The 22045-nt window shown below is 39.6% G+C and overlaps 1 protein-coding gene across 1 annotated transcript in view; it reads left to right on the top strand.

Moving 5' to 3' along the window:
- LOC124776112 (vegetative cell wall protein gp1-like) overlaps positions 1-21702 on the top strand; it is a 180981-nt gene extending 159279 nt beyond the window's left edge. Inside the window, exons 5-6 of the mRNA XM_047250954.1 lie at positions 16588-16728; positions 21550-21702. Coding sequence (XP_047106910.1) covers positions 16588-16728; positions 21550-21702 — 294 coding nt within the window. The remainder of the gene's footprint in view (positions 1-16587; positions 16729-21549) is intronic.
- The last annotated feature ends 343 nt before the right edge of the window (positions 21703-22045 follow it).

Genomic DNA, 22045 nt, shown 5'->3' with positions numbered 1-22045 from the left:
ACGGGGAGACGGAGAGACATTACGTGCGCTATGCTTGCATTAAAAAATCACCTTACCATTCGTTCAGAAATCGACTTAGAATGTGTTCAAAAATCCACAAAGATGCGTTTCAAAATAATATGCATAATCAGTAGACCAACATGGGCTGGATACTAGGCACTTTGTGAAACCAAGTGTTTATCTTCAAGAATATGAAATTGGCGCACCGTGAAGTTGCCACCCGGGGCGGATACCCCGGTTTGCCCCTCCTCCTGCCCTGTATCCCGGTCTGATCACGCACACAATGGTTATGTCAATGTTATTACCCAACCTAAATTGTCTGTACTACTGTTATACACGTAACGTGTATCCACAGGACATGTGGCCTGTAATTGAAGAAGTGTCATGATGATCTCTCCATTGGCAAAAGATTCCGGAATAGTCCCCCATTCGGATCTCCGGGAGGGGACTGCCAAGGGGGAGGTTACCATGAGAAAAAGATTGAATAATCAACGAAAGGATAACTTTCTACGAGTCGGGGCGTGGAATGTCAGAAGCTTGAGCGTGGTAGGGAAACTAGACAATCTGGAAAGGGAAATGCAATTAGATTACATCATGGTCAGACACAGATTCCGAAATCAGATACTGGATTGTAAGGCGTACCCAGGAGCAGATATAGACTCAGATCACAATATAGTAGTGATGAAGAGTAGGCTGAAGTTCAAGACATTAGTCAGGAAGAATCAATACGCAAAGAAGTGGGATACGGAAGTACTAAGGAATTACGAGATACGTTTGAAGTTCTCTAACGCTATAGATACAGCAATAAGGAATAGCGCAGTAGGCAATACAGTTGAAGAGGAGTGGGCATCTCGAAAAAGGGCCATCACAGAAGTTGGGAAGGAAAACAAAGAAGGTAGCTGCGAAGAAATCATGGGTAACAGAAGAAGTACTTCAGTTGATTGATGAAAGGAGGAAGTACAAACATGTTCCGGGAAAATCAGGAATACAGAAATACAGGTCGCTGAGGAATGAAATAAATAGGAAGTGCAGGGAAGCTAAGACGAAATGGCTGCAGGAAAAATGTGAAGACATCGAAAAAGATATGATTGTCGGAAGGACAGACTCAGCATACAGGAAAGTCAAAACAACCTTTGGTGACATTAAAAGCAACGGTGGTAACATTAAGAGTGCAACGGGAATTCCACTGTTAAATGCAGAAGAGAGAGCAGATAGGTGGAAAGAATACATTGAAAGCCTCTATGAGGGTGAAGATTTGTCTGATGTGATAGAAGAAGATACAGGAGTCGATTTAGAAGAGATAATGGATCCAGTATTAGAATCGGAATTTAAAAGAGCTTTGGAGGACTTACGGTCAAATAAGGCAGAAGGGATAGATAACATTCCATCAGAATTTCTAAAATCATGGGGGGAAGTGGCAACAAAAAGACTATTCACGTTGGTGTGTAGAATATATGAGTCTGGCGATGTACCATCTGACTTTCGGAGAAGCATCATCCACACAATTCCGAAGACGGGAAGAGCTGACAAGTGCGAGAATTATCGCACAATCAGCTTAACAGCTCATGCATCGAAGCTGCTTACAAGAATAATATACAGAAGAATGGAAAAGAAAATTGAGAATGCGCTAGGTGGCGATCAGTTTGGCTTTAGGAAAAGTAAAGGGACGAGAGAGGCAATTCTGACGTTACGGCTAATAATGGAAGCAAGGCTAAAGAAAAATCAGACACTTTCATAGGATTTGTCGACCTGGAAAAACCGTTCGACAATATAAAATGGTGCAAGCTGTTCGAGATTCTGAAAAAAGTAGGGGTAAGCTATAGGGAGAGACGGGTCATATGCAATATGTACAACAACCAAGAGGGATGCTCGTATTAAGAAGGGTGTAAGACAAGGCTGTAGCGTTTCGCCCCTACTCTTCAATCTGTACATCGAGGAGGCAATGATGGAAATAAAGGAAAGGTTCAGGAGTGGAATTAAAATACAAGGTGAAAGGATGTCAATGATACGATTCGCTGATGACATTGCTATCCTGAGTGAAAGTGAAGAAGAATTAAATGATCTGCTGAACGGAATGAACAGTCTAATGAGTACACAGTATGGTTTGAGAGTAAACCGGAGAAAGATGAAGGTAATGAGAAGTAGTAGAAATGAGAACAGCGAGAAACTTAACATCAGGATTGATGGTCACGAAGTCAATGAAGTTAAGGAATTCTTCTACCTAGGCAGTAAAATAACCAATGACGGACGGAGCAAGGAGGACATCAAAAGCAGACTCGCTATGGCAAAAAAGGTATTTCTGGCCGAGAGAAGTCTAATAATATCAAATACCGGCCTTAATTTGAGGAAGAAATTTCTGAGGATGCACGTCTGGAGTACAGCATTGTATGGTAGTGAAACATGGACTGTGGGAAAATCGGAACAGAAGAGAATCGAAGCATTTGAGATGTGGTGCTATAGACGAATGTTGAAAATTAGGTGGACTGATAAGGTATGGAATGAGGAGGTTCTACGCATAATCGGAGAGGAAAGGAACATGTGGAAAACACTGATAAGGAGAAGGGACAGGATGATAGGACATCTGCTAAGACATGAGGGAATGACTTCCATGGTACTAGAGCGAGCTGTAGAGGGCAAAAACTGTAGAGGAAGACAGCGATTGGAATACGTCAAGCAAATAATTGAGGACTTAGGTAGCAAGTGCTACTCTGAGATGAAGAGGTTAGCACAGGAAAGGAATTCGTGGCGGGCCGCATCAAACCAGTCAGTAGACTGATGACCCAAAAAAAAACTGTTATACATCTCGCATGTCAACTACAATAATGTGTCAGCTACTGGAGCAGTGTAGTTGTGTAACTTACATGTTACATGTAAAACTTGACTGTTGGCTCTCAAACCATGTGTTGCAATGATATTTCCCCATTTAAATTGTTCCACAACAGTGAAAAACACATGTATCCAAAATAACATGTTGCTGTAACAGCTGACACTTCGTCTTATGCCTAACGATCCAATGTTAGAAAAACAAACTAACCAAGCACCATTTTAGGGGGAGAAGAAGATAAGTAAAATTAACATTGTGGAGTGAGTAGTAATTTTATTTTTGATCTTGAACTTATCTCTGGCAGCATATTTATCCAATTATGTCACATTTTCTGACACCATAGCACAGCAAAGTGTACTAGAAATGGTCCATTTTGATGAGATCTTTAAAGCATTGTATCAATAAAACTGCATATTTTAATAATGTGCAAGAATGACTTTGAAAGGCAAGACAGTGAAGGACAAGCTTCCACACACAGGAAAGTTCGACCTCTCTAAAAAACAATTTTTGCATAAAAAATATTTATCAAAGTACATAAAGGTTACAAGTACAAAATAAAAATACATGCTTGTCATAATATGCAAGCATGACTACGAACTCTGATCAGAAACAAAAATTCGACATTTGCATCAAAATGAAATTGGTTGCAGTATTTATCAAAACACACACAGCTTTAATGTATAACAGTATGAAACACACATGGCACTGCTGTTGTAACTTATTACTCTACAACAGTAAAAAAAAAGTGCATATCTCACACATTGGCACTAATGATCTAACTTAGAGTTTCAAGTGCACTTGACAAAGACTGTCACGCAGTGTAATCTACATGACATGAAATAACATATTGAGCAAAAGTAACACACTGTCATCCTGGTAATACATGAGGGCTGCTATGCTTTTAACTATCATTTTTAACTAGTTTTTAATGTCAGCCAAACAATATAGTGACTCCATGCTAGCACAAAAAAAATTCTTGCAGTGGAAAACATTTGTGATACTCTGCTGGTAATGCTAACTTACACTGTCACATAGTAGAGAGTATGTGACACATCACTCTATACAATACCGTGTTACAGCTAAATTGTAACACACTACCCACCATACATCACTATGTTACAGCAAAACTGAAACAATTGCCCTCCACATCACCATGTTACTGTGACACCTCCGAGAATACAACTGCAGCCAACAACTTTGTGACATAATGCTTAGTGGTCCATGTAAATAACTGCAGCACAAAGCCTGCAGATGCTCATTCCTCAGTCATGAAATACCGCAAGGAAATTGCAAGTACAGTGCCTAAATCACTGCACTTCTTCATTTAATAATGAAAAATTGTACTTAATGACCTATATTGCACTTGCAATTGGTTGTTTGTTATCAAACAGGTCAGTAACAGCATACTTCACAGAGACACAGTTTTGTTTGTTATCACAAAAGATACTGATTATACGCTGCAGTTTTTTAGGTACTATCGATGCAATCAGAGAAGGGAAGAAAATGAACTCTAAAATATTTTCTGTTTTCTTATAAATGTAATTTATCTGTGAATCAGTATGCATTAATTACTTAGAACTGGCACCATAAGAGTTCCAGTGATTCATAAAAACTCTGACAGTAAGTTGATTTGGATTTTGCAGCTTGAAATTCAAGAAAATTTTTAGTTTCTTTTCAGTATATCTAGATATATCTAGATGTGGTAATATGTGATATGTAGTAAGCAATGCTTATTAAGCATTCAAAGGGAGGTTTATGTCAGACTGTGCAGAAAAACTTAAGTGTTTTTTTTTTTTTTTTAGGAGGCTGTATATTACTCACATTTGATTTTATGCTTGTCACTGAGCACAGTATGCACTGCATCATTCATTTAAAGAGTAAAATCATTTTATTAGAGGACCTCTGGAGGTTAGTGGTGTGTAGGTAGCAAGCAATGCATATTAATCAATGAAAGGAACATCAAACAATGGAAACTGGGGTAGGAGTATCAACACTGTAAGAAAAGCCAGATTTCTACCTATCGTAAAGATGACACTTAAGGTGTAGACAGGCACAGTTGAAACACACTTACACAAGGCTTTCTGCCAGATCCTTATGCAGGAAAAGAGAAACATATTATTCATGCACACAAGCAAGCACACCTCATGCACACATGACCACCAGCTCTGGCCCGAGCTGGCGGAGTTGGCAGTCGTGTGTGAGAGGTGTGCTTGCTTGTGTGAATGAATGATGTGTGTTTCTCTTTTTCTGATGAATGCTGTGGCCAAAAGCTTTGTACAAGTATCTTTTAGCTGTACCTATCTGCAACTCATCATGTTAGCTTTACAGTAAGTAGCAATCTATCTTTTCCTGCATTGTCAATAAAAGGAAATGTTGTCATACTGTGTCCAAAAAATTCAGTTTTATTTATAATCATTTTCAGGAGACTATGTCACACTTAAATTTGATTTTACACTTAGTGCTGAGTCCAGTGTCCACTGCATCATTCATTACAGAGCAGAAACATTTTTATGGGCTTATTTGGATGCTACTGATAGGTACAAGCAATGCATATTAAGCAATCAATGAAAATGTTGACAGATTTTGCCCAAAAAATTAAGGTTGTTGTTTCTTAACATGATCCACTGTGCAGCATTTGCTCTTGATTTTACACTACACACTGAGCAGATAACACACTGCTTCATAGAGTAAAAGCATCTTGTGTTGGAAATATGTGGTTGTGTGTGGAAGGCAGTCATAAGCAATACAGAATAAATGGATAAAAATCAAATATTTGATCTCTAGTTTTCGCAAATTATTTGTAATTTCCTCTTCCTATAGCATTGAAGAGATTGCATGGAGGTTTCATTATTTTTCTTTTTGCAAAAATTATTTGGTACAATACTCGCAGTGGTCCATATAATTTTCTTGAGGACAACACTTTTGACACATCACATAATTAGCCATAACTATTTTCAAAATGACTTCAGTTGCTACTGCCCTCTGTTTTGTAGCTTCATGGTCGAAGGTTTTATCAACAAACTCTACAGGGTCAAATAACTGTGTGTAGTCACAGGACATGCATGTGAGAAGTTCAAACTACCTCTGTGCAGTTGTCTAAGTTGAACTGCTTATCAGTTGTCACAGACCTATCTAGTGTCAAAAAACTGTGCCCTCTGTACTTCAAAGTTTCCTTATTAATGAATGGCAACAGAGACCAGCAATGGGTGTTAAACCTGGGAGATCAGATTCAACATTTAAAAACCATCTCTACAATTCTCATCTTCTTTTGTATGTGCACCTTTAGTTCTAAGATACTCATGAGTCTTCTTTTCAGTTTTCAACAAATCACTAATTGAGGCTATGATGCTGACATCCTGATAACTTTCTATACAGACCAAATCCTGCTACCATAGAATTAATCCGGAACTTGGCTGATAGGATATATGTCATTATGTCATATTTATTTCCAAGCTACAGTACTCAGTTACCACATTAATGCATAAATATGAGGGTCATTCAATAATTAAAGAGACAAGTTGTTATGGAGAAAAAAACGTTTATTTTTACAAAACAATACTTTTTCTACTTTTCAACATAATCTCCTTGAACATTAATGCAATTGTTCCTACAGGCTACAAGCTTTTTTATTCCAGCTGTAAAGAACTCTTTACCATGATGTTTGAACCAATTTCCCACAAACTTTTTCACATCCTCGTTGTCCTGGAACCTCTTCCCAAGTAATGCCTCCTTCAGTGCACTAAAAAAATGGAAATCACTAGGTGCTAAATCAGGACTATAAGGGGGATGAGGCAGTACTTCTCTGCCCAATTTGTCAATGGTTTCACAGGTTAGTTAAGCAACATGAGGATGTGCGTTATCTTGCTGTAAAATCACACCTCTCCTCTGAGATCCACGACACCTCTCTCTCATGGCTGGCTTCACCTCATTTAAAAGCAAATCCAAGTAGTATTGGCTGTTCATTGTATGCTGGACTTTCAGCATCCCAAAACACTGCCAACATGACTTTTCCTCCTGATGGTTGGTTTTTGAATTTTTTCTTCACTGGTGAGTTGGAGTGCTTCCACTCCTTGCTTTAACTTTTTAATTCTGTCTCATAATAGTGAACCCAAGTTTCATCACAAGTTAAAAATTTGTTGAGGAAGTGCTCACCTTCTCTTTCATAATGCTCCTTTAGATCTGTGCACACTCTCAACCTTATTTCCTTGTGTAGCCGCATCAACTCCTTTGGGACTCATCTTGCACGTTTTGCGGTACTTCAGCTTGTTACAGGTAATGTAATGGACTGTACCAGTACTAACTAGAACCTTATCAACTATTATTTCCTCAGTCACACAGTGATAGGTACAAATAATGTCATCAAATTGACTTTCAAGTGAGGGAGTTGAAACTGTGATTGGTCGACCAGAGCAGTGTTCGTCAGTCACTGAGTCGCAACCATTTTTGAACTGCTCTACTCACTTGTAAAAATTTGCACAATTCATACAACCTTACCCATAAACTTTAGAAATTCTACAGTATATATTCACTGGTTTCTTGCCTTCAGCAAGTAAAAAACAAATAACAGAACGTTATTCAACTAATGTGGATATTTCAAGTGCACTCGCCATCTTGAAATGTATTTTTGAGATTATAAACAAAACGATGTTGAAACATCAGCTGAGCAGGGTTCATCCATGTGATACCAACTTAAAGCCATAGAAGTACCAAACTAGGTACTAACAGTTTTTCTCTAGACCAGTTTGTCTCTTTAATTATTGAATGGCCCTGGTAGTAAGCTCAAATGCTGTGCCTGTTTCTAGAGACAGCTTACCACTGTCTGAGCCTCAAGTTCTCCTTTCATCCAACAAAGTAATTAACTTATCTACACATGTCTCCTGTTTCATTGGTCATACACTTCTGCATTTCTTCTTTATACTGAACTCCTTTTTTAACATTTACAGTGCTTCACTGTGTTCAGATTTATAAATTTAGCTGTATCTTTCCAGTTCTCCATGTTATGAATGGACCCTAACTGAACTAAATTACTTTCAATATAATCACTGAACACTTGAGTGACCAGTTTAACATTTTGCCTTTCTAAAATTTAGGCCACATAGTTTTAACTGACACACCATAACTATCTTTTAACAACTTTTGACTTTTTATATCACAAACTTCCATAACTGCAACAAAAGATGCATATCTAACAGCATCAGTATTATCAAAATCTGGACAACAAAATGTTTCTCTAAGATTTTCATTTTCTTCCAATTATATGAAGGTACTTAAGAATATGAACAGTGTCATGTGGATAAATGAATTGACTATCTGTGTTCACAAAACCGGCCGGTGGTAGGTTTGCTAAATGTGTAACTGTTTTTCTATTGATGGCATTATTATCTGCAACAAGTGAAAAAGCATCTGCACCTACTACTAAAGTCCTTACTATATTAAACAAGATCTTTGTGTTCAGTTTCTTTATAGCCAATACATGCACAACCTTTTTGCAAGGAGAAAGATACTCTGGAACATAAAAACACATGCACTTGTTGCTATAACAGTAGTGTCCAAAGTCATTAAAGAAATATTTTGTTCTTTATAATCTATTTACAGCTTGATGTTTGTCTCATCTAGCATAAAGACTACAAACAGCTCATGTGGTTCTAAATGTGAAACTTCATGCTTCAAGTGACATAAGATATCATGTTTACTTGGGTTCACATTTATATGGTGGCTAAGCTTCCTCAATGAATTCTGGTGAGGCATAATGACAAAACCAGTGATCACAACACCCTGTAAGCATGTGGTGCAATAATAACACAATAAAATCAAAAGCTCTGGATCAAATTTATGAGCCTTAGATTGAAAAGAGATTGCAGTGTGTGCCTTCAGGAGTGAAACAACCTTCTTACACTGTTTAGTGCATAACTGGCATGCTTAGATCACTATTTCTGGGATTAATTAACTCTGCACATAACTTCGGCAAATTGTCAACTTCAGTTGCACTGCTAACTTTCATTGAAAGTGTGTTGAAACAATCTCTACACCCTTCATAAACAATTTCACATGGACTTTTCTGCAAACAGCTATATACACAATTACAAGTGAAGTTTTTGCAAAGTTTAAATACAGGAACAGTACATAATCTTTTTTCAAAACTTTGTTCCACATTTCATTCACTATTCATTAGGATTGTCAAAACTCTTTTTCCATCCGTGTGGAAGCTGTTTCTACTTGTATGCTTTCACATATAGCTGTTCTCAAGGCATCTGCTTCCAGCCTCGGTCTTCTTTGACTTTTGGATTCTCATTGAACATATTATTCTGAGCTCAAGCAACTGGCATTCGGTAATAAATGTGGCACTGTATTTTATTTCAATCTGGGTTTCTCCAAAGGAAGTGTTAATGTTTTCCCTGTTTTCCGATCAACTCTAGTGCTTCGAAATATCAGGTTACTCTAAAGAAAGTGTTTTTGACAAACCTGGAAAAGGAATGAAAAGAAAATTATTCTGTAATATTTGTGAAATGAAATACTTTTACTTACACATCATCTTGCTATAAAAATATCACATTAGCAAAAGTATGTCACACATCTTTTATAGCAAAGCAAGATTAGTACTTTTCACTAATTTAAATATATTTTGTTATTCATCTGCAGAAAATGTTAATCATCAAACACGAAAATTTTTGGGATAAGTATTTTTAGGTGCTGGAATTACTGTTGTAGTTACTGTAGGGAGTTGAAATTAAATAATCTATTCACACTGTCACACAAAATTTTATGTAGCTTGTCCACTGTTCAGTTGACACACATTGAATCATGCAAAATTCAAACTATACAAATTGCATGATAATTTCAATGAAAATGTGCACCAATAATGGAGCCATTGTGGCTATAATTTATTGTTGCATACCCCACATAAACACTGAAATTAACATTACTTTATTGTTCTTGATGTGTCTGGATAGTGCTTACCACGGAACATTCTGATGGAGTTACTATTTCAATGAAAATGTGCACCAATAATGGAACCATTGTGGTTATAATTTATTGTTGCATACCCCACATAAACACTGAAATTAGCGTTACTTTTTTGTTCTTGATGCGTCTTGATAGTGCTTACCATGAAACATTCTGATGGAGTGAATTTCTCCCATCAAATAGCATGTGCCCACTAATTCCTCAGCTCAGAGTTCTCTGGAAATCTGGGCACAGAATCTTTTTCCTGGTCCAGTATTTATCAGTGCAGCCTAGTACAAAGCACTTATTCACCATAGTGTGACAGAAAGCAAATGCCATGCAGTGATGAAAGAGATGTGTAATAACAAGAACTCTTTCAGCAATTCACAGGTCAACATCGATTGACTTGCAATAAAATTCTGTCACCATGTTGCAAATATACTCTCTTGCTGTGGGCCATTTGGTGTGACATCACAGCAACCTAATGAAACTGTTGGCTGGCCTTGTTTTCCAGATGTGTCAGTTAACAGTATGAATGTTCAAACAGGACATGATAGGTACAGAACACACACACACACACACACACACACACACACACACACACACACACACACACACACACACTGAGATGTGTAGCTTAATATATTATGAAATACTACACTGTTATAATACATATTCAACAAATATGTTCCAGTGACAATTTCACTTTACATATACAACATACAGATTACAATTTCATTCCTTACTCATCTATTACTCTATTCCATAGAAGTGTAGTTATCAAAATTAATATGATAACACCTGCTATTTTATCAACACCTTCGTTTATAGCTAGAAACCTGTATGCATCATTACTGCATACATATTTACACATTTTGAGGGACACATTCAGACTTATATCAAAGTTAGCATGATCACTAATTCATGGCCCAATCTTTGTCTTGAACGAATAATTACATTAGTTTTGTCTCTAACTGTTCCAGAATTTTACTATATGTTTGGCATAATAAAAGCTATCTACACCATAACTGTGACCCATGGAAAAATATCCCTTAATGTGTTCTTGCTTACCACAGACAATGTCATCAAAAATAAAAATAAAAAATGGTAGCACTTCACCAGACGATATAACATCTCCTTACTTGCAGATATGAAATATCCAGTATTATTCAAGTTTTCAGATTCCTGTCCTAGCAATTTATACATACTTTGCTGATGAGATTTGGAATGCAGATATATGGTTCCACTCATTAAATTCAATAAACTATGACTGTTGTCTGGTATTTCAAATATAAATAAAATAAAACTTTATTTTTCCAAAAATGTAATTACTTACACTTAAACATATACAATACAAACAAAAAACTATATTTTGCTTTTATAAAAGTATCCTCTCTTGGATTTAGTGCTGGCTTACAAACTTGAGGCATGCAGCTATAAGTTTTCATAGGTATTGCGAGTCTATATGATGCTGTAAATCCCTTACAACAATCCAGAGATTGACTATGCTTGTTATGTGAACTTTCTGGGTGTGTATGTCCATTTCATCCCAGGGCATTTCAACAGAATTACAGTAAGGGCTTTAGCTACACCATGTCTTTCAGAATCTTCTGGCTTTCCTTTGATGCAATGTACTGTTGTTTAGGATCATTGTCCTATTGTAATGTGGACTTTTTCCCTTTTAGGTGGCATTCACATGGAATCATATGATACTGAAGTATGCAGTATCAGTGTCTCTAGTCCATGTACCCTTCTATTTTCACAATGTATGCTGTCAACTGTCACTGAGGAATAGAAGTGCCATAACCATGTAGATGTATTGTGCCATTGCTTGAAGTACACTGTGGACATCACAACACCACAGGGACAAGAGTGAAGTATGGAATGGGTGTTCATTGATGACATACATAAACAAACAAACAAACAAACATACCAGTTCAGAAACTATTCTGTATGTACACAACACTCTTCTGGATAATATTGCATGTAGATAAAAACAAACACATAAACCTGACTTGTTTACCAGCTTACACAGCCATGGTATGGTAACTACAGATAATTAGATGGCAATTATTAGGTTTATTGAAAGTAATGAGTGGTATACATCTTAAACTTGAGACCATTTTCATAAAGAGGACAGGGTGGAGCAGATATGGTACATCTAATTGTATCTGGAAACAGATTGCCATGTTTGCAACTTCCTAATTGTAATCCACCTTCATTAGTAATAATACTGATGGGAAGTTGAAGTTCATGCTTCATGAATTTCATCTCACAATACTTCTGAAACTTACTGAGTGCATGCCTCGTGTTTGTGAGATAGTCATTAAAGCCAAGAAATGATATTCTGGTGAAACTAAAATATAGTTTTTCTCTTTGAATTATTTACATCCAAGTGTAAATAATTACATTTTTGGATAAATAAAGTGTTGTTTGTATTCATATATAAAATATCGGATAACATTCATAGTTTATTGAATTTAATGAGTGGTACCATATATAAGTATTCAAGATCTCTTCAGCAATATATGTAAAAATGGCTAGGACAAGGATCTGAATAATTGAATGTAGCTTCAGATGTTTTAACATGGTCAGTGACAGCTTCTTTGTGTGCAGGAGGACAGTCACATTTCCTTCGTAAGCTTGGACTTGATCCAGTTCCACACTTTAATCTGATTTACAGTGTGCTAAAAGGTGTTTTAAAATTTTTAGCAACCTTTCTATTTAATAGATTTTCAACAAGAACTTGCTTTGCTTCTTCCATGTTTCCTGCAGTTCATTTAACTTTGTCTGGTATCCTTCTATCTTTTTAACCATCTGAAATATAGGAAAAAACATGAAATGGCTACTATTAGGGTAATGGGAGTCACTTGGCAAATGGCGATTGCTGTTACCCCTGATCATGGTGACTATCATTTCCCAAAATGTATAGTGGACACTATTCATGGTAATGAGGGTCACTTGACATGGATGGCAGTCACTACTCCCAGTTATGTTGAGTGCTATTATCCAAAATGGATGGTGGATGTTAATACTTTTTGGGGCAATAAGAGTCAATTGACATGTGGACTGACACTGCCCCCATTACCAGCATATCAAATGTATGTTTTTGTTCAACAATTTAAAAAACAAATATGCTTGAACCCTTGACAAACCAGTATGTGATACATAAGTACAGTTACCTTGAGGCTGTGTCTGCTCCGATAGTTGGGTGGTCAGCATGACGGATTGCCGTCCTACGGGCCCAGGTTCGATTCCCGGCTGGGTCTGGGATTTTCTCCGCTCAGGGACTGGGTGTTGTGTTGTCTTCATTATCATTTCATCCCCATCCGGCGCGCAGGCCGCCCAATGTGGCATCAAATGTAATAAGACCTGCACCAAGGCAGCCGGACCTGCCTCGCAAGGGGCCTCCCGGCCAATGAGCCAACGCTCATTTCCAATTTTTGTGTGATCGTTTGTACATCAATAGAAGTAGCGAAACAGGCAATTGATTGTGATCCACAGTATAGCTTTGCTTATAACAAAGAACGTGAAAACACTCTGTCTCACTCAACATCCAAACAAAAAAGTTGTATGTGTATTATGATAATGTAGTGTTTTGTAGTATACTGAGCTACATGTCTCAGTATTTTTCTTGTGAATGATACCTATTTTGTCCTGTTTGAGCTTCCATGCTGCAAAAGGGTGATGTAGGGGGCAATTTGTTACAATTTTGCTGTAACATAGTGATGTATAGGAGTAATTTGTTACAATTTGTCTATAACATGGCAATGCATGGTGTGAAGTGTCATACAGTTTTTACTGTGTGACACCATGAGTTAACATTATCAACACATGATGATAAACGTTTTGTATAGCATGATAAAATTTTAACCCTAACTTGGGGTAGCTAAAATGTTTGATTAACTTTGAAAAAGTAGTTGAAAGTGGGTAGTTGAAAGCATAGCAAATGTTATTGAAAACATAGCAAATGTTATTTGTTAGTGATAAAAATGTATGTTACTAGTATTCAGTATGCTATTTCACTAAAGTGTCACGTATTTTATACCGTGTGACAGGATAAGTCAGGCCTCACAAAGTGCACTTCGTATCTGAAATTTCCAAACTTATAGGGACATTTTTAAGCTTGTCTGGATGTAATCTAAAAAGTCCTAGTCGTCCTACTACTGACAGTAGGTATTTGACCATGTATGACCCGAGACCCAGGCAATTATGCATTCACTAATAAGCTCAGTGTACTTTCCCTTCCCAGTCTTCTTCAGGTGTACATGAATAACTGGGGTGAAAGGGATGGAAAGGAAATGGGATGGGAAAGAGACAGAAGGTAAATAATGACTTACAGCCACACAAGGCATTGTGTCTATGGAACAGTGAGAGTTAAAAATTTCTGCTGGACTGGCACTCAAACCTGCATGCTCTGCTTCTCCAGAGCAACTGCCTTAACTGCATCGGCCATGTGGACACACTTTTTGTCAGGCCCAAATTCCTAATTTACTGCACACCACACCATAACGACCCACACTCATTAATCTCCTACTTGCAGATTTCTGATTCCCATAGTAGTTCAAATGTTCGTTGTGCATCCGCACTGAAACTCTTTTATCAAACAGCTGTCACACCCGTAGAATGCCTTGTGTGACTCAAAGTCATTATTTCCTTCCTATCTCTTTTCCACCCTATTTCCTTAACATGTCCAGTAGGTCACACAGCACTCATATCTACAGTTCCTTCAGTTCCACCACAACATGCCCAATGGCACCTGTCATCAGCTACATCCTCAGCTGTGCATTAATATGCTTTAGAGCACTAATAAGACATGGTCCACCTCAGCGTCAGAAGAATTTAACAGAGTGCACATTGGTGGAACAAGTCTGTAGAGCTATCCTGTCTTGATCACCAGCTATGTCATATGCCCAGTCCCTATTCAAGTTGTATCCTGCCATATCCAGTGTTCTTATCTTGCCCTCACTTGAGAAATCCATACTTAAAGCAAGTCCTCAATCACTTGGTTCAAAATGGTTCAAATGGCTCTGAGCACTATGGGACTTAACTTTTGAGGTCATCAGTCCCCTAGAACTTAGAACTGCTGCTGCTGCTGCTCTCATCTATTACTTTCCCATCTTTGGGGAAGTGTGAGGGGGAGTTTGTAGCCTTTCGGCTTTTACTCCCCTGTGAACGTGTGTGTGTGATTTTTCTATAGTTTTTATGGTGTCTGTGATAATTTGATGATTGTTGTGAGTGTGTCTGGTACTTGCCTGAGGTAGGCGAGAAGATTGGTGTTATGTGGGAAGGAACTGGATTAGGGATTGGGTGTTGGGATTTTCTCTTCGACTTAGTCGTCGAAGATCGTCATAGTCGAAGATCGTCCTAGACTTAGAACTACTTAAACCTAACCAACCTAAGGACATCACACACATTCATGCCCGAGGCAGGATACGAACCTGCGACCGTAGGGGTCACGCGGTTCCAGACTGCCGTGCCTAGAACCGCACGGCCACACTGTTGACAAGATTTTACGTAGTTTATCACTCGTAAATATTAGGTCTAGATTGGGCTAGAAAATTTATTCAAGTAAATAATTAAAACCTCTCAACTAACTTATAATTGTGCCCATAAATATGGCACTTATTCGTCTCCATCTGGAATAATAAATACCGATAGAAATTATTATTCGTTAGTCGTGAATGCCACATGAAAATATAAGATGTTCAGTAGATGCCGAATGGGAAAGCGGTGGGTTATATCTACCGAAAACCCCCTTATTTCAGAATAACGATCTAAGACGTTTAAAACAAGCAGTCCTTAATAAATTCTGCTCCAGTTTTTGGGAATTGGTGTTACGTATCTACGACAGTTTCAACTCCCGCGTCTGATTCAAAATTGTAAAATGAATTTTTTTTAACTTTATTCTCTGACTCGTCAGCCGCTTAATCGGCATTTCCTTGACTGCTCTGTGTTTGATGTTCATTGTAAGCCTCCATTCGACATGAATAGCAATAAAGATTAAGCATTTGTTTTTACGTCGTGACTAAGGCATTACTGCAATAGCTGCGTGTTCTCATTATGGTACAGAGTGGCGACGAAACCCTTCAAATCGTCTCTCGACACTTTCTCGAAAGGAAATACTGGTAAGTAGAGAGTGAGTTGAATTGGTACGCGGTAGTAGTGAAATGCTGGGAGCATTTGCCTATGTAGCATTTTTATTTACTTTTTTGTGGTGTATAAAGGATTGTAAATAATTTCTCAAGCAGAATCCTCATTCAACCACAAGGAAAAACAGGGTTATACGTGAGAGAGAGGAAGGGGGGGGGGGGGGACGGAGTGAGCTGATGGAGAAGTAAACAAAAACAATGCGGTGGTGGTCTACGTTATTCGCTAGTAAAAGTTAGTGGTAATAAATAACAAACTACTATTTTGTTTTCAGAGAGGAATAGTCCCTTTATCAGTAATAGGTAGTGAACCCCCTCCCTTGTGTCTCCGTAGTTTTCGTTTCATATATTTTCGTAAATACTCTTGGGAGGATTGTGCAGTATCTAATATAGGTATTCTGAATTTACTTTGCATGTTTAGTTTTTATAACGAATAATGAGTGAAATATGGCAAAGTGCGTTAAATTTTATGCAGATTGTGATATCAGGCTGCGCTACGGATTAGTCTGTTACCGTAGCCAAGATTTTAGAAAGGGGTCTACAACAACACTCCAGTCTTTTTACCTGCGGATATTTGTGCGTAAATATTTTTTGTAATATTTATTCATTAGAATAATTAGCTGGATAGAAATTCGTTCGAATAATGCCTCTCAATGCTTGGCCCATTGTTAGGATCGGCCCGGCGGCCTGTCGGAGCAGCTGTACACGCGATACCAGCCGTCTACGGAGTGGCCTCCCGCAGCGGTTGAGTCGGCACTGCGACACAGCAAGGAGCCGGCGAAGCCCAAACCACCGGCAGAATCGCCGCCCAAGGTACAGATTAACACACCACCGTAATTTATCGCTGTCATATTCACTGTGCAACTATTCAAATTCTGCGGATGTTGTCTAATAACAGTTGCTGACGAATCCCCAACCACACGCCAATATTAGTAGTGTTCATCGTTAGAGGTCTGCAGCTGTGGAACGTCGAGATTGTCAAGACAGCGGGGCAGACCAGGACTGAAACCTGGACCGCTGCCTTTCGCAAGCAGTACTTAATCGACTGAACTATCTATGTCAGTGGCTCCCAGCCACGAACTAATCAGTCACTGGGACACCCTGCACCCATATTTAAAACCAACTAAGTTAAAATGTGTACAGAAACTTATTGTTTGTAAATCAGTTGATTGTTGGACTCCTTATCTCTAAACTGGCACTGTAAACCAGTTATCTGCTGCCTACATGTTATATCCACTGTTCATACATTTCGTAGTCATGGTTTCTTTCACCGTGTGAGATTCCTTTAACTTCATATAACATAGGCTTTAGTGCACCTTGTTTTTGGTTTGGAGGATGATTAGATTTTCAGTGTATTTTAGTGTACATGGCTATAATTTCTTATGTTATGTCGAAAGAGTTTAACCATCTTTCTTTACTAATTTAATGTCACATTTTCGTTTCCTTTTTTAATTTGAATTTTTAAGATTCTGGCTGTAAACAGTGATAAGGGACACTCGATGCGGAACATAGTTACTGAATGTAAAACAGGGTAAGTGATGTACATCATTCACAGTAGTCGATAGCTCCATGATAAACCGAGAAAAATCAACTCTGCCTCTAATTTCAGATTCTCACTAATGGATTCTTTGTCATTATTTGTGCACGTAAACAGAGATAAGTGCCAAAAACATGGCAGCTACTAGCGGTAATATGTGCCGTGTTCGTGCCAGGAAAATGATTTCCACGGACAATTTGCACAAATATGATGATGATGTGGATATTTACAACTCAGACAATAATCCTGAATATGTTCGTGAATGCAAATAAGCTTCTAAGGTTGTTGCTAATCAGGTAAATGTGAATAAATGTTTAACGAAGTAAACAATATTGAGTTGTATCCTGTCCTTCGTACCACATCCTTCTGCATCTTCTCAGGTTTGATCTCGTTGTACTTTCAACTCTATTGGGCTGATCATTTTCTCTATGAACCAGAGACACAGTTGGGGAACTCCGTGAAACAGAGACCTAGCAGTAATTTACATGACAGTAAAGCCCATCCATAACATTGTGCTTAATCATAGTTTGATATCTGAGTTTGTTATACTTCATTATTTCAAAAAGTGTGATGCAAATCTTAGTACCATAAACTTATCTTTTAAATTGGTATTTTTGAAAGATTTCACAGAGACATTTCGTTAGCTTTTCGAGCAAGTAAACACTGGTAACCCAGTGGTAATTGATGTTAAGAGTACTCAGTTTGTAAGTAAATAGTGTTAAGTAACTATTGACGCATTTTTAGAACAAAATTTTTTATAGTATGTATGATTTTAAAAATAAGTCCTTACGCTAGAAATATTTGAAAACAATGAATTATGTGAATAAAAAATCACAATGGACGAACTTTAAGTACCATATTTATGAGAATTTATTGAAATTTGGTTGTCCAATTTCTCATAACAACCAACTAGTCATTTGCCATTGTTACAGCCGAAGTTTTCTTTAATGTTGGTTTGTGTCTTCTGTATTTCCGAATGAAATTCATCTTTCATTTGGTTCGCCTAGGCATGTTAAATAGAAAAACAAAATCATATACCGGCACAGGTATACTGACGGTATAATCTACAGTAGTGTACATATTAGAACCTGGCGCCTAGCTGATCAGTGCCACACATTATCATGTGTGCAAGGCAGTGTCACCTGGTGAAAAGCCCTACTTCAAGCAGTACCCGTTATAAAGTATGTCTCTAACAGACTAAAGTGATAAGCAGGGTAAAAGACGACTTTGTTTGGTAGTACAGGACGATCTAACAGAGATTTTATGAGATCCACAGTGCGTACCTGTCTGGGATGTGTTAGAGTTCAGTAGTAGTCATTATTACGTCGGGCATACACATGGGAAGAACCTATGGTGCCCTTGAAGTGCAGATATAATTTTGATGCCAGGTATCTAGAGAGCGAGTAGGAGAGAGAGCGTGTAGTTGCTACAGGAAAGTGGTTAAGACGTAACACAAATGGATAGACTACTTAGTAAGTGGTGTGGTTATACCTAGAAAGGTAAACTGTATTAAGAGTTGTGAAGATGCAGCTCTGAAAGATCGACCGCATACATCATTTTAAAGTACAACCAGTGGCAAGATTGAGAGTAATAGATGAAACGGTATTTGGAGTGATTCTCATAGACGAACCATACAAAAGGTCCATTGGGAGTCATTACAATTCTATTCCTGTCCTTCGTACCACATCCTTCTGCATCTTCTCAGGTTTGATCTCATTGTACTTCCAACTCTATTGGATTGAGCATTTTCTCAGTTGGGGTACTGCGTTGAAATAGAGACGTAGCAGTAATTTCCAACACTGATGAACTACACTGTTCTTAGACTTTCTGCAGAAGTCGAACAATAGAGTGAAATTCGTTTTTATCCCCCAACGAAAAATGTTGTTACCATCACCTACAGAGGAGGCGCTAGGCCAATCGACATTAGATGACCCAGGGTTTGTTAGCATGGATATTGCGATCATTAATGTGGAAAAAAACTAAACTCAGTCCGAACAGGCCTCAGAAGGCCCAACGGTACCGGTAGACTGCTGGGTCATTCTCAGCCGACAGGCGACACTGGATGCAGCTGTGGAGCGGCATGTGATCGGCACGCCACTCTCCCATCCGTCGTCAGTTTTCGTGACCAAAATCTGTACATCTCAATCAAGTAACTCCTCAATAGGCCTCAAAAGGACTGGGTGCACCCCGCTTGGCAACACCACTCGGCAGACCCAGACAGTCACCCATCCAAGAGCTTGCCGAGCATTTAACTTCGGTGATGTGACGGGAATCATTGTTGGCACTGCGGCAAGGCTGTTGGCTATCTTGAATGTGAAAGTCGTACAATTTTTTGTGTTGGATTTAAGAATTATAGGGAAATTCTGGAAATATTATGGAAACCAAATTGCATATTTGTTTTTATACCTACTACCAATGTCTTTCTGGCTATCTTCATCGTACCAGTTTAGTTTTGGATGTGTACGTCACTCTTTCTTGATACTTAAACATTTAATAAAGATTGTCACGCATCTAAAAGATGTTACCTTTCATTTGTCTCGTGACATAGTTCCCCCATGTTCCCTACTCTACAACCCACTCTCTGCAACATTTTAATATCCACTCCTGGAAATGGAAAAAAGAACACATTGACACCGGTGTGTCAGACCCACCATACTTGCTCCGGACACTGCGAGAGGGCTGTACAAGCAATGATCACACGCACGGCACAGCGGACACACCAGGAACCGCGGTGCTGGCCGTCGAATGGTGCTAGCTGCGCAGCATTTGTGCACCGCCGCCGTCAGTGTCAGCCAGTTTGCCGTGGCATACGGAGCTCCATCGCAGTCTTTAACACTGGTAGCATGCCGTGACAGCGTGGACGTGAACCGTATGTGCAGTTGGCGGACTTTGAGCGAGGGCGTATAGTGGGCATGCGGGAGGCCGGGTGGACGTACCGCCGAATTGCTCAACACGTGGGGCGTGAGGTCTCCAGAGTACATCGATGTTGTCGTCAGTGGTCGGCGGAAGGTGCACGTGCCCGTCGACGTGGGACCGGACCGCAGCGACGCACGGATGCACGCCAAGACCGTAGGATCCTACGCAGTGCCGTAGGGGACCGCACCGCCACTTCCCAGCAAATTAGGGACACTGTTGCTCCTGGGGTATCGGCGAGGACCATTCGCAACCGTCTCCATGAAGCTGGGCTACGGTCCCGCACACCGTTAGGCCGTCTTCCGCTCACGCCCCAACATCGTGCAGCCCGTCTCCAGTGGCGTCGCGACAGGCGTGAATGGAGGGACGAATGGAGACGTGTCGTCTTCAGCGATGAGAGTCGCTTCTGCCTTGGTGCCAATGATGGTCGTATGCGTGTTTGGCGCCGTGCAGGTGAGCGCCACAATCAGGACTGCATACGACCGAGGCACACATGGCCAACACCCGGCATCATGGTGTGGGGAGCGATCTCCTACACTGGCCGTACAGCACTGGTGATCGTAGAGGGGACACTGAATAGTGCACGGTACATCCAAACCGTCATCGAACCCATCGTTCTACCATTCCTAGACCGGCAAGGGAACTTGCTGTTCCAACAGGACAATGCACGTCCGCATGTATCCCGTGCCACCCAACGTGCTCTAGAAGGTGTAAGTCAACTGCCCTGGCCAGCAAGATCTCCGGATCTGTCCCCCATTGAGCATGTTTGGGACTGGATGAAGCGTCGTCTCACGCGGTCTGCACGTCCAGCACGAACGCTGGTCCAACTGAGGCGCCAGATGGAAATGGCATGGCAAGCCGTTCCACAGGACTACATCCAGCATCTCTACGATAGTCTCCATGGGAGAATAGCAGCCTGCATTGCTGCGAAAGGTGGATATACACTGTACTAGTGCCGACATTGTGCATGCTCTGTTGCCTGTGTCTATGTGCCTGTGGTTCTGTCAGTGTGATCATGTGATGTATCTGACCCCAGGAATGTGTCATTAAAGTTTCCCCTTCCTGGGACAATGAATTCACGGTGTTCTTATTTCAATTTCCAGGAGTGTAGTTCCTATCACTCAACCAAAAAGCTCGACGCAGAATGTTCAGCGACCAATGATCAAAGTTCCTGTTTTTCACAGGGGCAGACACGGCCGTCTCGTGGCGGACGTCCTTCAGCCAGCAGCCGCAAATCAAAAGAGGCCGCTCCGCCATCTCCGCTGCAAGCTGAGCCCAGCGACATTCGTCGAGCACGGCTCCCTCCAATCAAGGTATGTGTTCTAGTCTCGAGGTGACTTCATAGCTGCTGGATACATTCGTACACAAGCCTGTGGCTTGTAATGGTATATGAATTACTGGCTACTGAATCATAGTACCGTGTAAGCTTTTACACGGATCTGTGTTATAACTACAAAACCTTGAAAGCACGAATAATCCAGACGTGGAAGATCTGCGAAACATCATACTAGTAACAAATGATGAAACTGCTGTAACTTCGGTACACTGATGAACCATAATGTCATGTCCGCTGCTCACTCTGACACTCAGTGCTACCGTGTGGCATTGCGGGTACATGATGTAATAAGGAAACTATAAAATCAGAACGCAGATGATTCAGAAATCATTGAAGTGACGATA

The sequence above is a fragment of the Schistocerca piceifrons genome, chromosome 2 (assembly GCF_021461385.2).
Source record: "Schistocerca piceifrons isolate TAMUIC-IGC-003096 chromosome 2, iqSchPice1.1, whole genome shotgun sequence".
Lineage (NCBI taxonomy): Eukaryota > Metazoa > Arthropoda > Insecta > Orthoptera > Acrididae > Schistocerca > Schistocerca piceifrons.
This window is presented reverse-complemented; position numbering and strand designations above follow the sequence as displayed.